At 39.3% G+C, this 22,560-nt stretch overlaps 1 protein-coding gene across 1 annotated transcript in view; it reads left to right on the top strand.

Moving 5' to 3' along the window:
- pth1r (parathyroid hormone 1 receptor) overlaps positions 1-22,560 on the top strand; it is a 46,282-nt gene that overhangs the window by 5,480 nt on the left and 18,242 nt on the right. The window contains exon 2 of the mRNA XM_076744076.1: positions 17,859-17,961. Within this exon, the coding sequence (XP_076600191.1) occupies positions 17,859-17,961 (103 nt within the window). The remainder of the gene's footprint in view (positions 1-17,858; positions 17,962-22,560) is intronic.

The raw sequence follows: 22,560 nt of genomic DNA, 5'->3' as shown, positions 1-22,560 counted from the left end.
TGTCTTAATCAGCTGTTTCTGCAGTTTCTGACACTAAAATCACCCATGTGTTTGTGTGTGATCTTGCATACATTTGTCAAACCGTCACGCATGTTTTCATCATACTAACTTCAGTCTGTGGACATTAGTGCATGTCTGTGTACACGCTGAACAAAGCGTCGCTTGTGTTCCCGCTGAAACTCGGAGAATGTTCTCTTTAACGGTTTGTGATAACTTCTGCAACTTTTTCCTACGTTATAATAATATAATATGTATAACTAATGGCTAAAATTAAAAAAAATGTCAAACTACCCCTTTAAGTTAGGAACCATAAATGCCTGGTGAGAGTCTCAACAGTACTTTTTGATGCCAGTTCTCATTTCCACTCTCATGTCACAGCAGACGGCCACTTTGGACTCCCAGACGATAACGTACAATACTTAAATTATACTTTTTGAAGAATGTCCTAAATACACTTTGTGCTATTTTTGTCAGCTTCAAGTATACTCAAGTGTCCTCAAGTAGTCCTTGACTACCACTTAGGAAATATTTGAGTATACTTGAAGTGTAAATAGATGCTAAACTGGCACAACTTTTTACAAGCTGTAAGTGTACTCACATCCCCCAGTGAAACATGATTCATGAGCGTTCAAAACACAGCTGCAGTATAATTGTATTGTATCATTATATAACCATTGTGTGGGAATACTTAAATATACTTAAAATGAAGTGAAATTAAAGTGCGCTTTAATTAAGCATGCTAATAGTGTATGACAAGGGACTTGAAAATGACTATACTTTTAAAACTATGTTTTTTTTTACTAATATGATACTTAAAAGTATTTGTAATGTAGTACATTTTTTTTTAAAAGTACACTTAAGTAAAGTTTATAATACACTTACAATAAAGTGCACGTACTTTTAAGTACTTTGGAAACCAGTTTAAGTATTACAGTAGTAATAGTTCATTCATTTTAAGCAGAATTTAATTATATCAGTTTAGAAGTACACTTTTAAAGTAAATGTCAAACATACTTTAAGTCAGTACAAAAAGTAAAAGTGTACTTGTAATGACTTTTTTTGTACTTAAATTTCTAACACACTACAGTATTGTATGTCATCACTGCAGGCTGCCACCTTTTATGTTTTCTGCTGTGTAAAATTTTGAAAAAGACTATGACGGATTGTTATGTTAGGTCGTGGCATTTTAATTGATCGTAGGGTATTATGATCGTTTCATAACGAGTTGCTACAAAGAAGGTTGGATGCTGAGAATAGCATCACATCAAGCAACCGCTTGAAATCACAACCCTCATTAAAAAGCTGACAGTCATTACAATAAGTCTTTTAAGCCACTGCATATGTTTGAAATTATCACAACTGGAGTGAGCTTGTTTTTCTTATTTTTTTTTTCTACTCTATTGTCGTACTCGGCGTGGAAAACTACCCAGAAACTTCACTCCACGGAGCAAGATACATGGCTAGATGTGAATAAACAGTTTGAAGGGGTGACAATAGGCCAGGAAAGCTTTTAAAGTTGTGTTTGAGGTGTAGTTATGGATAGTGCTTTAAACCACAGGAATCTGCAGCTCTTTGGAGATGGTGCTCAGACACTGCGCTCACTTTTTGAGTAAAATGTCACATCATCCGGGCACTGAAGCAAACCGAAAATAACATGTTTACACTCTCAGCTTAGAGAGTATCATGTAATTGTGCTTGATGGACTGTGGGGAAATGGAAATCAGTGGTAGCATATAAAGGATTTGAGAGGGCGTATTCCAGTGCACAGACGGTATTTATACCCACCTTGGCGAGATGTGATTTCTCCATCCAAATGGCAGATTTGAGACGTCCTGTGTGCAATTTTGTTTTACAGCACCTAGTGTGGATTTAAGCAGCACGGAGGTGTAAACTCTGTGTCTGTAGCCGCTGCTCATGGCTTGTCACTGTAGATTGTGAGTAACTCGCTGTCGTCACCGGTCGGTTAACATGTTTGCCTGAATTTTCCTGGGATCAGCACGGGATTGAGCTCACAGAGGCAACTTGTAGTGGGAAAATACCCTTCACACGCATATCATTATGCTCTGTTTCACTGCAGAGGCTTACAGTAGTTGGGAGGATTCCTGAGATAATTGCAGAATGATCTAATTTCTTGAACTTTCTCTTAGAGATGCATACATCTTGTAGCATGGTTATCTTTTTTATTTTTTGGATTGACTGACACATTGCTCCTTTTTTAGAGGGCCTGCGAGTCAGACTCATAACATGTGTGTTAATAGGAGAGTCTTCAGTTTCACCAGCATGGTAAGGTTATACCATGGCAGTGTTTGACTCAGGAAAGGCCTTGTTTTTTTGACTTAGCGTGACCTCTGCTTCTTTTTTTTTTTTTTTTTAACTTTTCCACTTGAAGAATGCTGGAGTATGTGTAACTCAATGCCACTTTTACACCTCGCTGAAAAAGTTACACCTCCAACAGATACTTTAATGATGTGCCTCTGCCCTGTGAACTTCAGCATTCATGAAGATATGCAGTTTGGCTCTACGAGTCTGAGTTGGCGGCAAAGTTGGCATTTTCCTTTTGTTTTATGCCAATATTTTTTAACCTTGATGACACAATGATGGATTTAATTTGGCTTGTTTGTGCCTGATGATCCTGTGAATGATGCATTTTCAAAAGCTGATGAGTAGCAGTTTGACAGAGATGAGTGGAGGCAAAGGAGGCAATATTTAATGGCGCAAAAGATGCTTCAGTGAACCACAGCTGACAAATGCACCCACACGCCTCGCCCTCTTCTCTCTTTTTTGAGGGGCATGTCAGAAATGAAATGATTTTTCAAAGCACCCGAGACATACTGTATGTGCTGACGGTTATCTCAGAGAAGTTAAAGCCACAGCCATGTGTCAAACATTTGACACATTTCCGAGTGATAAGCTGCCTCGCCGCTGTCAGTCTTTGATAAGGTGGTCTGGCTTCCATCTTCTACTCTCTCTCTGTTGAGAATGTCGAGCACAGGCATAGTTTTCACTCAAACGTTGCACTAAGAAATTATTGAAGAGAAGTATAGTAGTGTATTGTACGTCAATGGTTCAAAAAGTCAGGGACGCGCTGATTGATTGCCAGCGCTATGATGAGTTTGTGGTCCTTTTTCATCAGTTACCTGCTGTATCAATATTGTGGTGCAGACTTCCTTGCAGGCAATATGCTTGGAATCCCAGAGTTTCTCCGTTGAGTTGACATGTGAAAATTCTCAGCTATGTAGATGCCTTTGCCATTGACCGACGGTTCAGCTCAGCCCTACCCCCACTGTTGGTGAAGGGATTGAGTTTCAAATATACAGGAGCTCCACTCTCATTCCACCCTGCTAAATGCACCAAGAATTGAGTTTGTAGATAGTGCCTAGTCAATTCTCCAAATTATCTGGAGCAGGAAGAGCAGGATTTCACACATCTGATCCAGTTGTTTACATGATTTGGAAGCAGCTCAAATCTTGGGTAGGAATACTCCCCTGGCACATGGCTTATGGCTGAGAGGAGGCTGGATTTCTTAAAAGGACCTTTATTAGTTTCATTGCAAAACTCTGGGGCTTATGGGTTTGTAAGTATGCAGTTCACAGCTCCAGATTTTCCAGCAATAAGTAAGAAACCCTCACACTGCAGTATAGGGGAAATCTCAGCCAGTTTAAATTCAGATAACAGTGCAGAGTTTGGCTGAACGTTCCTGCTTTGGCTCCATGGCATTTAACATGTGAGCCAATGGGAGCACAAACTCTGAATGTGGTTGCGAAGTTCAAGTCATCACATATCTGCAGTTAAACTGCTCCATATGAGTAAACTTGTATAGTTCTGGAGGGATTTAATGTTTGGGACTGACATTTGCAAGTGATGTTAATTGTGTATTGAAGCTCAGATTATGATTATGATTAATTCCAAGAGTTATTGCACATTTTTTGCATGAGTTCTTCCTCCAGCATTAGAGGATATTGCTCATTGGCCGACATTCACTGTGTCTTTCTCTGGTAGACTGGTGATGTGTGTGCTGGGCCAGGCTCCATATGACCCTGTGGCCCTGTATGTTCAGTGGATAGTAAGAAATGAAAGGGTGAGTAAGCAAATAGGTTAATTAACCAAGACAAAACACGGAATTTTGGTTGAATATATTGAAATTTTGTTGCAGGTTTATGTTTGTTCGACAAACAAAAGCATGTTGGTGAATTAGTGCATTGCATCAATTACACAGCGCTGGAGTCACTCAGTTATACTTCAAGCTGCACCACGTCTGCTTTCATGTGTGTGAAAATGTGCAGTTAATAGAGGCATTGTTTGAAACAGAGCCTGTGGATTCGCTGCTCTATGTACTGTATGGTAACCTAGCAGCGTTTTAATACTGAGTTTGATAATGTATCAAGCTTCCCACGTGACGCTCAAGCTGGAACATCCGTTAAGGTTTGCGGCTTATTTCTCCAGTTGTTTTTATTGGTGATGTAATGCGGCGTGGTAATTTTTGGAAGAAGCAGACTTCTGTGTGGAATAAGTTTATTTGATGTGTTATTATTGGTGAGGTTTTTTCAAGGATAATTTGCATCATAAGGGCTACAGTGAAGAACTGTAAAAGCCAATCAAGAATCTACATTCAGCATGTGCTGTAATAAATTCTGGAGGCTATGACATCAACTTGGAAGATTTTCATCCATTTATTCCCACAAAGTTTTAGAATTCCATGTCCAAATTCGTCTTGTACAAACTGTCCTTACACCGTATGTCTTTAGTCAGGGCCACAAAAAATATTGTGAATCTGGCCTCAAGTGATGTCACTGGAGTCAGTGTTGGTTGAGGCTGAAGACCACAAGTTCGAATATGAAAGAAATATGTGGATATGGAGTTAGAAAGAGTTGAGTTTACCAGACCTCTCCAGCCCACTCCTCATCTTTGCTTCAAGGTAGCAGCTCAAGGCTACATTAGGTGCTACATGAGTTGCACCGAGTTGCATTGTGGGCAATGTAGGTATCAGAAGTTGAGCAGGAAGAAGAATGCGTGGAATAAAAAGCTCAGAAATAGGGAGGTCAACGGTTAACTGTTTGTGATCCGTTACATATCTCGGTCTGTAGGTTAATTTACACACACACACTCCACTTATGGCTTTGCTTATCTTGGGGCTAACAGCTGCCTTATTCTGTGGCTAAATGCAGTGTGAAAAGCCTGTGAAATGAAAAATGTAGGGCGTTACATGAGGCTCAGTGTGGGAACATTTCCACCAAAAAGACATTGAGGTCACATCTAAATTGTGTGATGCAGATCACGTTGCTGCTAGCCGGCGGGACAAACAGCGATGTGTGCCGGTCCAAGGCCATCACCCAGTAGATGTGAGACTGATATGCTGACAATCAATGTGGTAGAGAGCGAGGGATTCAAAGAGCTAGAAAAGGACGAGCTAAAAGTCAAGCTAACCAGGGCAGATAAGCTAGCTCTGACCACTGACAAAAGCTACATCACCACTACCTCGCACTTCATCAGTGCTGACTGGGAGATGCAGTCCAGAATTAACCAGTTAGATACTGGTTGATGGATGGAAAATGGATTTGGGGCTTTTGAAAGCAAAATTTACAGAAACTGACATGGAGCTGAATGATCCTTTCATGTGCCGTGATGCAGTTCTACTTTTTTCAAATTTAGTCCTTAAGGATGCTTTTCTGTTTTCAAGCTTCTTTTTATTGACCAACGTGCTTCACTTAAGCTTCACTTAAACTGTCACACAGTCGTGTTTGCTGTGAGCTGAATGTACCTGTGATATCGACTTGTTCTCATCTGTGCACGCCGTTTGCCTTTTGCTACAGACTCTGCCTTTCACCCATGAGTTCAAGTCATTTTCAGTCAAATAAAAACACGGTTCAAAGACCTCAGCGTCAGTGACCTTGTAGTAAGGGGAAAGCGAAAAGCCCATGCTGACAAGCCGGTTGCAGGCCTCTCAGTGGGAGCACACCATCATCAGTGTGGTCCATGTGGGCTTGCAGTCAGTCATCTTCATCCTCTACTGTGTGCATTAACATTTGTGTCTCAGATATGTATTAAATCCTATAAATGTAGTTATAATGTGATATTTCTGTCTATCTCTGTAGTTAATCCATTAATGGCTCAGCACCATCATTTAGTGGCTTTATAGAATCAGATTTGTGGAGCGGCTTTTTACAGAGTCAGCACGCCTGTGAGCAGCATTTGAAAAGTAATATGAAAAGAACGACATAAAATGTATTGGTCACAGACGAGCAAACGTAATAGGGACCCAGTTTGATCAGCTGTTTTGCTTTTTACCTTTGTTTAAATGTTGCAGACTGCACGGCAATCTCTGTTTCAATTACAGCTTGATTGAAGTGATTTTTATTTGTGTCGTGTGAATGAATTTTCCTGGAAGTCACGCCAGGATTTATGGCTCATGTTATTTATGTTAAGCCGTGCAGCAATGCTTTAGGGGAAGACACAACATATGCAAATTTGAAATATCATTTAAAAGGTCATAGTAATGCTGTTGCTATCATGTCTTATTAATTTATACGCAGCAGGAAAATCTGTGGGTCAGTAAAAATATTAAGAATAACCTTGTGCTGAAGATAAATTGGAATACTTTAAACTTATTTGGCCACATGTCAACATTAATTACACTTTGAAGCTGATACATACTTCTTGTTGTTAAGACATAAATCAGAGTGTAATGCCTATTCTTTGCCACTCTGTTAAAATTAGGGAGCTCTCACATGACTTTACCTTTGATTCACGATTTTAAATTCGGTTGTGCCAGAAGGACGACTTTAAAAAGCACCTCAATCAACGTGACCATCCACACGAGGTTCACCCTGAGCAGCCCCTTCAATAAGCAAATCAAAAGGGTGCAACATTAGCAGGCAATGAGAGACACCTTGGGTGATTAAGCGGTGCCTAATTTGTCTGCAATTTGGAGGCTTTATTGGGAAGGCAGTTACAATTAGGGGTCTTACACAAACAGTGCACTTGTCCTAGTTCTTAGCAGGCAGCGGGCTGCTTTGGTTATCAGTGGGAAAGAGGCTGATTGCATGAGTGCTGCCCTCTACATGTTTCACCTTTTTGTCCTGCTGCTTCTTCACTCAGATGTTAAACGGCATCCACAGCGCTGATTACCGTGTTGTGCCCTGCTATTACTGTTAATGGCATCACTGTGTGACCTTCTACGCCTAAATTAGTTTGTGTATGTTTGATAGTTTTCTAGTTCATAATTTGACCATTATGTGGTCAAAATCATGTGCTGGGCTGTTTAGGCAAGGCTATGTCTGGAGACTGTGGTTCAGGAGGTAGCAGGTTGTCCGCAAATCAAAAGGTAGGTGGTTCAGTCCTTGGCTCCTGCAGTCTGCGACGCTGTGCATTTGGTGTAAGAGTCTATGAATGGTTATCACTCCTGATCAGCAGGTGGTAGCCTCTGCCACTGTTCTTGTTTATGAATGTGCGTGTAATTGGGCAAATGCTGGCTTGTGTTGTAAAGGATTTTCAGTAGTCAGTAAGGCTAGAAAAGAGCTGTATAAATGCTTTTCTCAATCAACCAATTAATCGTTTGGGGCTTAAAATGCCAAAGTAGTGAAGAATGCTCTTTGTAATTTCCTAAAGCTCATGAGCTTTATACATAAAATACCCAGGTGGTAATATTTGGTTGAATATCATATACTGTATAAAGCATGGCCATGGTCTCTGTGACATCATCCTGGCAGGGCCTGACACTCCCAGCTAAACTGAAAATGGGCATTGAGATGGAGCGTGGGTGGAGCTGAGGTGGGCCAAATGAAGCCTGATTGCTGAAACCTACCAGCTAGCTGTCTCTCAAAACGGCCATGCCCACAATCATGCATAGCTTTAAGCCTTAACATAATTTGTAATTAACTTTTCAGCCCTGGAGGTCACCGCTTATCACATACAGTAATAATCAATGTAGCTCTTTAAATTGGTGATAATAGCCTGTACAATGCAGCACTGTACACAATGACTTAATACAACCTGAGCCATTAAAAGCTACGGCTACCTCAGGCTAAACAATACAAGAAAATCTCTTTCTTCTCACAGGGAATATCATCACGTGTGTCTTTTATTGATAGTGATGCTGACATAGTTTTTTGTGAACTGCTGCCTTTAAACCATCAATGCAATGTCATTTTTGACACTTTATCAAACTATTATTGCAATTATATTGTTATTTTGCCCTTCTGTATATGAAAACGAGGGTAAAACCTTGACATTGTTGACGCTGTGTGTGTTGTTGACCCGGTCTCTTTAAGGAACAAGCTTGAACACCCTGACGGTGACTCGATGGTGGTGGACGTGTGAAAGCGTCTGTCTGTAAAGACACTGTGTCTTTGTCATGTTAAACAAAGTGAAATATAAATTGGAAACACTCCCTGCAGGCACCTAATTGTAATATTGATGTTGAGATCGAGTGCTCCAATACTGGAACAAGGTTCTGCAAGTTAAGTGGGTTTGCCGTTAATTAGAGGCTGAAACAGAAAAGCATGAGTGGCAGGAGTGAAGACGCTGATACGAATGAACAGAAACAAAACCTTTGCATGCTGAATGTTCCACCTGAACCACCGAATCAGGCCACATGACCTGACAGTCAATTCACTGTCATCATTCATTTATGAAACCTTTTGTGTAAAAATAAATTACCTTTGGAAAGCTTTCAGATATTTTCAGGCTTATCCTGTGTTTTTTTTTTTTTTTTTTTTTTTTTTCTTGTAGCAGCGTGTATTTTGGTGGAAGTGTAATTTAAAAATGGATGAGTCCATTAGAACGTACCTGCTGTCAATCCTAATAAATATTGTAGTGCCCTACTTTCTGCCACCTCACATATGTTGTTTTCATAGTTGCTGCAGGTCAAGTCGATTTTCAGGTATGTAATTAAATTAACCCAAAAAGTGACAATTTTAGGATGGCTGGTCTATTTCTCAACATATGATGAGTGAATGTTTTGCTGCTAAAGGGGCTCTCTCTCACGATGAACATCAACATCACTGAATGATGCTTTTTGAATGCTAATATGATCGCTGACATTATCTGGTGTTTTATCCTCAACTGCTCCGATTCGGAGGATTACTGTAGATGCTGCCAAGCTGTGTCTGCGAGGGTATCATAGGCCATTAATGCTACAGTGTGTATAGGAAAACCGCACGATCTGTTAGATCTGAAAAAAGCTCTTGTGGATTATAAATCCACTTTAAAATATATATATTTTAACCCATAATCCCCTTAATCTGTATATAAAAATGACTATATTTACATCCATTGTAACCCATTTTTCCGCCAGCAGTCTGCCACAAGTATTATTAGTTGACACTTCTGTGACATGCATTAAGATATTGTGAAATGTCTGGTGCATTTGATTGTTGCATAACCGTTAGTTTTTAAGCTTTTGATGAAAATTAAAGTGCCACATTTGCATTGCTTTATTAGAGGGATGGCTCATACTTTGTGTATTAAATCACTTATATAACGCAAGAATGGCCCTTGTTAATTTGAGAGAACAACACAATCACAACTATCCGGCCTTCATGAGATGTATGCTGCCTCTCAGTGCACACACAATGTTTCCATCAGGGACAAAAGTGCTGTTCTTCAGGCTTACGACCAGAGCAGGGTATAATTAGGAACTAAATGCTGCTTTAAGTCAGAATGTGGTCTGCAAGCATTTCCAAAGGACAACCAGTCTTGTGGTTTGTGGTTTTTATCATCAAATGCAAATTGCACAGTTGAAGAGGAGTGGCACTGACTCATAGAGTTTATAATATCCAGGAACCTCATCCGCTAAAACATTCATGCGGTGCAATATGTCAAAAGTAACATATTCACGTTTTTTCCAGATAGTGGACAGGCCATTAAAAACAAGATTCAGCGGAGTTATAATTTTCGAGACCCCCCTATTTCGTGGAGAGAGAAAAAATCGTACAGGAAAGTCCAAAAGCCCATGGGATCAAATTTTGACTATATGCCAACAACAAGGAAGTGAATGTTAGCCTATGGTGTAAAGAATGGCAAATGACCAAAACAAGTACATAAAACAAACATTCGACTGTATTCCCATAATAGAGGCGCTTTACAGAGACCAGAGTAAATATTATCTGTATATTATTTATCATCCATGTGATGAAGTGTGATCTGGAGAGGAAAGTCTCACTTTATATGACCATTTACCTAAAAATCTCATCCTCACTGACGGATCAGCCAGCACAGAGAGGCATTATTGGAAGACTCTGAAGTGATAGAGTGAATTATTTTGGTTTGTTTTTCCACTATTTTCCAGGGAAAATAGTAACTGAGTTGTGATCAGAGGTTTTATGTTGACAATCCAAACATGCCAAAACACTGAGGTATAACACAGAATGTGTGTATCTACAGCTTGCCCTCCCCTTCGCATAGATAAGCAATTTAATAGTTGGGTTATTACTAATCTAATTTATAGCAACATCTGCTAACACACTCCAATATGCTGTATCTCACACACAACATACGTCTGTCAAAAGTGTCTAACAAGAGGGAGGAAATATCTAATGTATGTAAAGTATTCAAACTCACATTTGGTTCGTATTAGCAAAGAAATCTTCCATGAAATCTTCCATGATGCACACCTTGGTTTGTTCATTACAGGTTGTTCATAATACAGGCAAACTGAAGTACAAAGCACTATATATGCACTGTATATATGACATGATTACACCCTTCAGGGATTTGATGTGCAGGATTGGTTTGTGGGACTATTAATGCACTTAAACATCAAAATCTGACTGGCGACTAATGAAATGTCATGTTATCTTTAATATTGTTCAGTCACATTTTCCACACCTATGACATCCTGCTGCCAGTGTGCATTTGTATGCAGCATTTTGTTCATGTTGGAGATGGAGATGTAGAGGCTGTTGAAATCCATACTGTTATTTTGGCTCTCAGCCAGTGACTGATGGAGCAGAGTCAGCTTCTGTGCTCTCATTTGTCATTTAGTGCCACCATGAAACTTGCCTTTCACTTGTCAAATGAACATATCTCCTGACCCTGCAACCGTTCCCGTAGTGCCACCATTAGGCCACACTCTATCACTTGAGCAGCTTATGATTACTTTTTCTGTCAAGATTTTGTCATTTGTTGGTCTTTTACTGATAAAATGCTTCCAGTCAGACAGGTATCAGTCTTTAATTGAGGGATTTAAGGATGTTCCCTTGAATGACCACAGCTCAGCCTTTTTGTGCTGTATATTCTCTTTGTGGAAATATGTTGTAAATCTCTGGTAATCTTGATGGAAAAATTTTCTTTTAACTTAACTTTTAGGGAGGTCAGCGCAAAGGTCCCAACAATTTGAAGCATCACTGTTCAGTTCAGAAATACATGACCCCTTTAAGAGCCTTAAACCTGCTTTCTCTCTGTTGACCAGCAGGAGGCGACTCCACCGGTTTCAAAAAGAAGTCAGAATGTATGTAAACTTATGAGAAAATGACCTTACTTCTTACTTAATTTATTACCTCAGCAAACAGTTTCCTAATGAGTTTATGGACTCAGTAACCACGTTCAAGTGTTCCATGTTTATTTTGTAAATTTTGGGTCCATTTAGAGTAAAACAGACGATAAAGCTGGCTATGATTTAGGGCGTGGCTACCTTGTGATGGACAAGTTGCTACCACAGTCAGTCAGGATAGAGGCACGGCAATGCCTATCCAACCCTCTTGTCCAAATATGGTCACGTCTGGCTCCAAAAAACAAAGATGGCGATGACCAAAGTACCAAACTTCAAAAAGGGTGGTCCACAAACCCGTGCCATCGCAGCGGCTACGTCCACTTCTTTCATACAGTCTGTGTGCACTCCTCAATTTGAGTTCAGTCAGGAACTTTTATGTACAGAGAGTACTTTTTTATGGTCTGAGATACTACTAATGAGATCATTGGGCTGTACCGTGACTTGCAATCCATTGTTGATTTATTATAGATAATTATACTCCATTGAAGTCAGTGGTGTTTCTGTGGTTCATTTCAACTTTTTGGATACTCAGGTCTTTTGTTTTGTGCTTTCTAATGAAAGTCTACCTCACAAGCTCCAGCATTTGACTCTCACTATGTTATTCACTGTAGGGCATTTCAGGAAATGACTTTGGTCTACCACAACTTTCTTGAAAAAAAAAAAAGAAAAAAAGAAAAAGCGGAGGGCTGTCCACAATCAAGACTGTTGGTAATGTACCGGAAACCCAGTGTCTCCACTCAATGTATGCATGGCGTCTGTCCACATGAGTCATTTTTGATGCAAGATTTTTTGAAAAAAAATCTTCCTTTTTATCCTTTTGCAACAAAATATTCAAAAATCAACAAATGAACAGTGAAGATATTCATCTGTGGTGCCAGACAAGCTGAAATTTTATAAATAAATGTGCCTCAGCGTTAGGTTACTAAAATAATTTAGCAACCAAATGCTGGAATTATAGAAAAGTAAATGTACCTTCACTCTCATCCTAAATAGTGTCAGTATGTATTCGTAGTGGTTCAACGCTGTCTTGACACACCAGCCTAAATACAGTTCTCTCAATATTGGTCTTATACCCTTGCAGAGAGCTGCAGTTTAAGTCATCAAGCCGCAGTTTGCAATGACAAATAGAAACTTGTGGTTTATTCAAGTGGAGTTTGTATTCTAGCGAGCAGTGATGAAAACACACATATTTATACAGTGTGTATTTTTCTAATTTTCATTTCATTTTTGGCATCCGCTCAAAAGCATTTAACAAAAAGATTACTGTGTTTAGAATGAAATGCAGTAAATAAGAATGTCCATGTTTCTCCCTGTGAGAGTTGTGTTTACTTTGGAGGTTTGGACTCTGGCCAGTGGAGGAGGAATAGTTTTCAGAAATAATCAGGGGGCACACTTATTACCCAGGATTCTCTTCTTAAAATGGTAAATGATACTCCTCCTCGTCCCTGCGAGCGGGTGTCTGCAGTCGAAGGAGAAATTTCCCTAGTTTTTGAGAAAGAAAATAAACCCCGAAACTCCATGCCTCATTTTAGTTTAATGTTTCACGGGGACTCAAGCTGTGCCGTAAAGGTTAAGATATTTGTTCTTAATGTGTTGGAACATCAGCTTCTCTTACCAGGTTTGGAGAAAAAAAAGCTGAAAAAGGCAAACTGTAACTCGTGTGCACGCTGTGATTTCAGACTGTTGTAAACTGGATGACATTTCACTCCACTTTGAAGTGTTTAAAGTAAAAATGACCTTGATGACAAAAAAAAATGCACCATGTAATATAGAGCAGATACATAGCGTATATAAAGAGCTTATTAAGTTCCATTCACACTGTGAAAATACGTACTTACAAAAGAAGCACTGATACTATGCTGTACCATATTTTAATGATAATGACCTTTCAGAGCAGTTACCATCCACATTCACTGTTTCTGGTTTCCTGTTGGCTCAGCTCTCACCGAGAGTCACACCAGCCCGTTATTGAGATGAAAATAGTGTGAACGTCTCAGGAGCGTTCAGTGGAATATTCTATATTGGCATAGTTAGTACAGTAAACAGGTAGTATCTATCCTTGTTCGCCTGCGGTCAAATGTTGTTCCATCTGTGGTTGTTTGCTGTGCAAAGCCATAAACGTCTTCATTCTGTAACCTTATTCAGCTCTCAGACTGGACATCCTTATTTCAGGGCCGAGAGTAGTGAAAATATTGATGGATTGAGGTATTATGGTTTTTGTGTGGAGCAAATCCACGACAGCTTGGTATTTACAGTTTAATTTTAAGATCACAAAATTAGGCATTTGCACCAGAGACAACGTGTACACGTCTTTGTACCCAAATAAATCGGCACGCAGATTTAGAAGTTCCTCAACTACTTGTTTCAGTTTCTAAACAGGCACCAGTGAGAGCTTAAAAAGTCTGGAAGAAATCAAAACTTTGCTTTGCTGCAATAGTCGGTTTGCACGTCATTTGGAGCAGCGAGGGTTGCACTTACTGCAAGTATTTGAATATTTCCGTTTTCTGCTGCTTTATACTTCTACTTCACTGCATTTTAGAAGCACATATTTTACTGTTTACTCCACTGCATAGCTATAGTCACTTCGAGCTTATAGTCAGTCGAGATTTTACATATAAGTATACATATAAAACATGAAGCATCATTAAAGCTCAAACAGCTGCTTACACATGCAACAGTCGCAATAATCGATTAATATGATGAGTGATAATGTTACACAAACAGGGGCCTTTCCTCTGCATAATGAGGATTTTCACTTTTGATATTTAAGGTACATTTTGCTGGATTGCAGGACTATGTTTTACTGAAGTTTAAGATCAGAATACGTCATACACTACTGCGTTTTTCATAGCGACACAGAGAAAGCTACACACAGTTAATATGCTCTAGCAACTGTGCATGGTGGGATTTAACGTGTTAGATGCCTAAACACAAACATAACATAAGAAGTTTTCTCAGTCTATTGTCAGTTTCAAACTCTAGTTTGTCTCCAGTAAGCAACATCTGACATGCGCTTGTTTTACAAGTGATTCATGTTTGCCAGATTTGAATCTTATTTACGAGGGAGACATGGACAAATCAGTGGCATCAAATTGGAGTTAGAGGCAGGACAGAACATAATAATTATCTTAATTAGAATATCTCCACGCCGCCTTCGCTTTTTTGCAGCTGGAGCAGAGCCTATGGTTAAATCTTCCATTTTAATTTGTTTTATATATCAAATTTAGACATGTAATTTGTTGAAGATGGATGTGAGGCATTTTTTATAGTTATTTGTGTCTGCGTATGCATTTACTGTAACCTTGTCACTCTCTCTGTCTCTCTTTTCGTTTCTTCCTTCCCTGCATGCTGTGACTAAAATGCCTCTCTGCAAATTGATTTCTTCTGGTTGAGATAGAAGTATGAGCAGAAGAATTTAATTTCTTTACACCCAGACATGTAATTTGGGTCTGAAAATGACAAATACAGTACAACTGCAGCCAGGGAGTCAGCTGCTCCGAGCGAACGTCTGTCTTTAATTTGAACTGTTTGCTCTGCTTCACTGAAGCAAAGAAACAAGAGTGGGAGTTTTTTTAGCTGTACCTCCAGGCACACTGTATGCCATACATGTTGGTTTGTTTTTCATTGTGTGGATACATATCGCATTGCAGTGGGGCTCAAAGCACCATGAAAAGCCCTGCATGACAGAGTAGAAAATCCTGGTGATTTGTGCACTGATCTGTACTTTAGTTGTAGCACTGGCTTTAAACATGTTTTCATTTCCACTTTTCTTGTCACGCTCTGTTAAAAATAAATGTGGTCATTTTCAATAGAGTCACATTTGTCATTGCCCAAAAGTGATCCACGGGCAAACAGCGAGCCAGTCAGTGTGACCTATTAGAATGGAAAATGTTTCCTTGACTGGAAAACCACACCTGAGGTTCCACGCCATTTTCAAACACAATGTTAGAAAGCTGAGAAAATAGAAGGTGTAAGAAAACGTTGGGAATAAAACGTCGTTTTCATCCATGTTGTAACTTTGTCATCTCTTATTAGTGACCACATAGAGGATATAACCACAGGAATACAAGCAGGGACTATTAAGAACAAATGAAACTGATACTGTACAGTCAAGGAAAAAGTCTTTTAAAACCTTCACTGATATGCAGTTTTACTCATGAACACTGGACTGTTGTCATCAAAATACAATCTAATCTGACCTTCCAGATACAGAACAGGCTGTCCAACATCCAGCCCACCCTGTTGCTTTCGCTCGTATCCCATTTGTGAAAAAACGTTAGCAGTACATTCGGAGGATTATTTCACAGAAGGAAACTGGATTTAGAACGTGCTGTCCACAGCACTATGGCCAGGGATGCAGACAGCGCTGGTTAGTGGGTTGTGAAGCAGCTGTGAAGAGGATATCATGTCTGGAGATAGAGGTTGAAAAATCTACTTTAAATCAACAGTCTACAGCAGGCAGTGTTTACATGTTGAAAAAATAACCTTGACGAAACATTATTTGTGCTGACATTTAATCATTATTGTCTCAGTGTGCCTGCTGCAGACTTTCCCGCCAAAATATTTTCCATTAAATGAGGAACAAACAGTGTTGGATCCATTTCTTTTAAATAAAGTCCTTCTTCTTTGTAATATATGCAACTTGTTTGATTTTAAATGACAAAAAAGAAAGATAAGCAAGACAAATAAATGATTTGTATGTGATGAGGAAAACATCTGAAGGTCCTTTTCGGAGGGAAATGTGAAGGGCGTTGGAGAGTCAAGTCCTCCTCCTCCTCAAAAACAAGTTAATTTTCATCATCTCTCACCCACCTGTGCAGGTAAGTTTTAATCTTTTAACTTAAAGAAAGTGCTCGGTCACCTCAGAGCTGCATCACATTGACTAACAGTTGTAGTAATTGACGTTGATCTGAGTGAGCAAACAACAGGCTAACTTACTCCGTCATGCCAGCTAGCATAAAGCTAACCATTAGTATGTCTAATGTTGAACTACAATTTCATTTTCATTCTCACTGACAGCAGCAAACAGGAGACTTCTGCCTAAAATAGAAGCAAGTAATGTAAGTTTTAATGTAATTTCATGCCAACAATTTATGCTACATTAGCTGCAAACTTGTTAAAAAAGGCTATTACTGCAGTTAGCTGTGCTATTAAATGTCATCTTTGTTGATTGTTCTCAACTAATAAAATTATATATGCCACTTTTTCATGCTTTTATACTTTCATATGTCAAGAGATGCTTAAAATGTCTAATTACAGTTATCTGTTTCCATCACTGAGTAATTGTATGCCATGGAGATGACTAGCTCCCATACTCAGTCACCCTTTTTTCAGTGCTGGCTGCACTCAAGAGATACTTGAGTTACTGTTTCAAAAACTGTACATTTGTGAGGCCATTTTTGTCAGTATTATTTCATTTAATTGTATTACAGAGTAAATTGTTTATTTGTCCACAATTTTGTGAGTTTGTACCACAGTAAATAGATTCAGTGCCCCTTTCAGCTCCATTGCCATGGTTGTAAGGTAGTTATTTTTTATTGTTTCACATAATCTTGTCTCAGATTTGTCAGCAAGGACAACATAATTCATACTGTTCATGACTTTGATAGAACAGTGTTCTCTGATTTCTTGGTTTGAATACCAACAAAAGTTTCTTAAATGTAAGAAAAAAATGCTGTCTTGATATTTAATATTTGATCTTTAAGTATAGTTTCATAAACATTCCACATTAACTCATTTTACTTTAAAACGTTATGTAAATTTAGACTGATCCTACTGTCATTAACTGTTATTGAGTTTTATTTCAGCGAAACAAAAATTTGCTTGTACGTTATTTGCTTTGTATAAATAAAGAAAATATAATGAAAAGTTCTGGTTTCTTTGCAGTTATTTTACTCTAACATTATTTCGGCTTTTCAGAAACAACTAAAATTCAATCCCTTTTACATGGAAATAACGGGGGAATCGGAGTTGGTTCAGTGTCAGTCATGATAGAAAATCTGATGTTTATTCAACATTAAACATGTTTTCAGTTTGGCTTCAGTGTCAGGCATCTGCATGGATTCAATATGTCTGCCTGACAACATTTCACTGCTGATTCAATGATATTTTGCTTTCCGGGAGCCAAATGATGCGTTTCATGATAATGTTTCCTCAGACCTTTGCTTCAGAACCAGATGGGTCTACAAATGCTGAAAGTTCAGTAACACCCTGTCCTTCAGCCTTTTTGGACGGATCAAAACTTGTCATATTGCTTAATGACATTGTTTATTGATGGCTTGGCATTTACAACATGCATCTGGCACATCACTTCCATTTACATGTAAATATTTCCCTTTATCAACTGCATGTCATTTGTTTATTTTTGCAGGCTTATGCAGATGATGTGCTGACAAAAGAGGAACAGATAGGCCTGTTGTTCAGGGCCAAACGGAAGTGTGAGGGGAACATTAAGGCAAAGCACAGGATTCCTGGTGAGTAAAGAAGCAACAGTAAGAGTCTACAACCATGTAGGCAGTACAACTGTGCTTTGAGCTAAATACTAATGTCAGCATGCTTACGTGTTCACAATAACAACGCTAACACGCTGTTTTATCAGGTGTGATGTTTATCAGGGACTGCCTAAAAACCTGTTTTCAGAGTTCTGGAGGATGCAGCAGTGCAAGTTTCAGCGAGCTGCATAATTGTCTCAGCCTGTGCTTTGAGGCTGCTTTATAGGATAACCTGCATGCACCATTGAAGAATGCAGAACAAAATACTGAATCATAAGTTGGACTGAGTATGAACTAGAATATTAAATATGTGTTCTTTCATTCTTTAGAAAATATCTTTTGTAGGATGTCTCATTGCCACTGATCAGAATTTCTAGCTGCAAGGACATCTGTAAACACTCAAGAGCTGGTAGCTTTTGGCCCATTGTTTTCTCCTTCATCCAGACTGTAATTTCTGTCATGCCATGGTATGAGAATAGGATGACAAAAGGATTACAGTGTTGATGTTTGTCATGCAGATCACCCAATTAAATGAGTGTGTTGGACAGCTAGCAGATAAAATCCATAAACCCGCCCATTTGCATGTTTCGACCAAAATGCCTTGTTTTAGCAACGCTGAAGGAAACTAATTGCGTGCGATGTGTGAGATTTTGAGAGACTGTCCCACTTCTTTGGGCCTGCTTTCCAATGGTGTGATTTTGCTCTACCTGCATTGAGTTGCTTTGGAAAGATATCTGTCAAACATACTTATGTCAAAGCAGGCCAAACCATTTATCGCAGTGAAATGGTTTCATTTGTCAGAATGGCTCAGCTATTGAGGGAGCTCCCCAGTGAATTCCAGCTTCAGTGGAGAGTGTAATAAGCCCCCCAAGGGCTACACAGAAGAGAACCTCATGGGCCATTGTATTGGATTTGAAATACATGATGCACAAGCCATCAGATGTAGGAGGAGTACCAGGAAAAAGTCTGAGTGATGGAGGAAGAAATCAGTCAACACAAACAGTAATGTTTACCAGGAACTGTGGGAGTAAACAGCATAACCAGCAGCAGAACCATGATGATCGCAGGAGTGAAAGTGAGAGTGCGTCACACTGCGAAGACCGCCTTGTTGTCCTGATTGAATGTGATCGTTGATTATAAGAGCTCATACTAATCAGCTGATGTTGGGAGACAGTTTATGTCAACTTGTTGCTGATCCGTTCAAGTCAGATGCTTTTTTTTTTTTCAGTTGCCCTGCAGTTGAACGTGTACTGTAAGTCGATGGTTACTTTGCAAAATGCTGCTCTGTTTCCTTTGTCCTCCTCGTGGCTTTTCAGAGGCTGGGATTGAAGGCGAAGCTGACCCTGGGGTGCATTTGTGTATTTATGGGTGTCTGAAGAGCGCCATTTTCCAGCAGACCCCAGCATCTACTGTATCCCGTTGTGGTTACTGTCATTTTCCCAGTTGATTGTCCTGAGGAGACTTTTGGATTCCACAGCCAAACCAATCGTATTATTTTCTCTTTAACCCCAGTGCATTGTGGTTGCATTGGATTCTTCGACCCTCCAAACGATACCCCCTTGTAAATGAAACACATAATTAAAAATGTTTACTTCCAGGGTAAGAACACAAAAGCTTTTGTTAACCGTTCCCACTAGTTCCAGTGGCCCCACGAGGTATTTCCCAACTTTTCATGGTTTTGATGAATGTCCACAAATCTCAAATCGGATTTTAAAAAATATGACAGAACTGCTGCTATTGAGAACTTCAGGCGCCAAACAGCAGCTTGCATAAGATGTCCAGGGTTTATATAACAACGCTGTGCTTTTCATCAAAGCCTGTTTAGCAGGATGGCCATAGATGCTAATACAGAGGAGCCAGTCAAACATTAGGCTTCTCTCAGATGAGAGTGTGTGCTGCTCATCTGACCATCATCATGCTTAATCCTTCATGACATGTTGTATTAACTGGCAAGCCTGGTGTCACACTTCAGCAGCCACCTCCAGCAGCTGTGTTTTCATTTGCATCATGTTTATAGACTAAATTTGAAGGGCAGCATTATTTTAAAATGTTTTGGCTTTAAACCAAAGTGTTCGCCTTCTTGCCGAGAGTAAGATGATACCACTCTCATGTCTGTGTGGGAAGTATGAAGCAACGGCTAACAGCCAGTTAGCTTTGCTTTGCAAAAAGACAGGAAACAGCTAGCCTTGATCTGTCTGAAGATAACAAAATTTCCTGTCTTTGTGCTAAGCTATGCTAACCATCTGCTGGTGGTAGTTTCATATTTACTGTACAGACATGACAGTAGTGACAATGTAACTGCTGATAAGAAAGTGACTGAGTGTGTTTCCTAAAATGGTGAACTATTCCTTTAATTCTGAGTCAGTGTACAGGTAATTGCTGCCATTTCTTCATGCAGTGTAGTTTTGGAACAATTTATCGATTAATTAAGTTGATAGACTAAAAAAATGATCAAGAGTGATTTTAATGATTGATTAGCAAAGGAAAATGCCAGTTAAATTGAATAAATTGGACAAATCATTGAACTTGTGATGGTATCTTTCATTATTTTTTTACTTTTATGTGCTAAAAGAAATAATGAATAAAAATGAATCAACAAAAACATAGAATAATTATTATTTAGATTAATATATAATGTAAATAATAGTTAGTTGCGGCTCACTAAATGCAGTACACTATATGTACTCTTTCCTGGACATGACTCTGGACTCCAACAAGCCCATCATGTCTGACTGAGACTGCTTGAGGTGCTGTTTTCGGGGTACATCAGCACACCTGCATCGAGCTGACCTGCCTACCTTTATGTGACTTATCCTGCATGTGGTGGCTGTTTGTTTTCTGACCTCTTTCGGAAGGTTGCACATGTGTGTTCAATAACAGCTGAAGAAATTAAGATAAACATATTACCTTAATAAAGAGGAAAAAAGAGTCCCCAGTGTGGTTGCACTTAATGCCTGGATAAGCACATATGTGCTCATTTAACATGCTTGATTTGAGATTTTTTTTTTTACTTAATGGCACATGATTTGCTTTGACTGCACTTCATTTGAACTTGATTTGAACTTAAGTGTCTCATACGGTTGTTTGTAATTTTGTAAAGTGGAAATCGCTTAAAATCTGAGTAGTAGTTTGTGTTTGGGTAAATTTAAGAGACTGTCAAGACTTGAGATAAAGTTCTAGGAAAGCATTAGTTGTGCCTTCTGATGACCCCGTAAGTGTTTTCTTTGAAGCGGTCATTAGGATTTAGACAGAATTCACCCTCGTAATTCTTTTAACATGTTCTGTATTGTGGCGTGACCTTGAGTCTGTGGCTTGAGGTTAACTCAGAGAATAGCAGCTAGCGTGCATTTTTTTGGACGCTGGCTTTGCATCTGTATTTGTCCTGCCTTTGTCCAGCCTGACCACCCCCAGAGTCTTTTTCTGGCACTGTAAACTTGTGGTTTTCTGAACTATTATAAGAGATGTGAAGTGATGACTATTTTAAAACCTGGTGTGACATGTGGGTTTTGCTCAGAGTAGTGAACTGATCGCGCAGCTCTTCCTCATCGATCAAGTCTAAGGCTAAAACCTCGGTTTTTGTTCTATTTCAACATTTCATCCATTTGTTTTTATTTCTCATTTGTGCTTTAAATACACAAAAGTCTCCGTTACATGACTGAGACAAGGTTTTCATTGAGGGAAACACTGAGGTTTGCCTGGAGAGTACAGTAGAGGGATGTGGGTTCAATGCCCCAGACCTTGCAGTGTGAAAATAGCTCAGCCTTCAAGCTTGTGGTCTGGGTGTAGAATAACACCAGCAATCATTATAAAAGGTTGCATGTATCATGAGAAAATGCAATATGTGTTTTGACATCTGCAGGTCAGAATCAAATGAGTCGGGGGAGGGAAAGAAAACCTTATTAAAAACCCCAGTGACATCACTAATGCCGAAGTCCCCCCATAGCCACATTTATATTTAAATCGTGGTCAAGAAATGTACGGGAAATTATACGTGTGTGTGTGTGTGTTTGGTGTTTAATTTAAGCCAGTCAGTAGGTGGTCTTATGGCAATAAAATCTATGGCAAAAGTGAACAGCAATTCTACTTTTACTCCCAGGATGTGTGGTCAGTGTGATTTTCGGAGCTAAACGCCGTTTTTCTCCCACCAGAGATCTGTAGGAATCCGTCAGCTCCACTCAGTCTGCTCTTTAATTTTGCGCTCCAAGTGACAGGCAAATAAAAAGCATGTCGTCATAGCTTCAGATGTTTCTTTGTAAGTTTGATTACAGGAACGAGAAAATAATGGATCTACTGCAAAGAGAGGATAGTTTTAGTTTTATCCTTAGCTACTTATTAGTGGTCAAAGTGGGGCAGATGTTTTCAATAATGCAACATAAATGCCAAGCCATAAGGGAAGCTTTTGCCAGGAATCTGTGGGGAAAGGGACTTTGCTCCCACTATCAGAGGGCTGAGGTCCATGGTTTAGCTGACAATCATGGGCCTCCATGCTTTGAAATGGCATTTTTTTTCCCCTTTGAACCTGCAGCTCTTTGTTTGCGCTAAGTATAGATGTATTTACATAGTGTCATGTAGTGCGTTCTG

The sequence above is a fragment of the Chaetodon auriga genome, chromosome 12 (genome assembly GCF_051107435.1).
Source record: "Chaetodon auriga isolate fChaAug3 chromosome 12, fChaAug3.hap1, whole genome shotgun sequence".
NCBI lineage: Eukaryota > Metazoa > Chordata > Actinopteri > Chaetodontiformes > Chaetodontidae > Chaetodon > Chaetodon auriga.
This window is presented reverse-complemented; position numbering and strand designations above follow the sequence as displayed.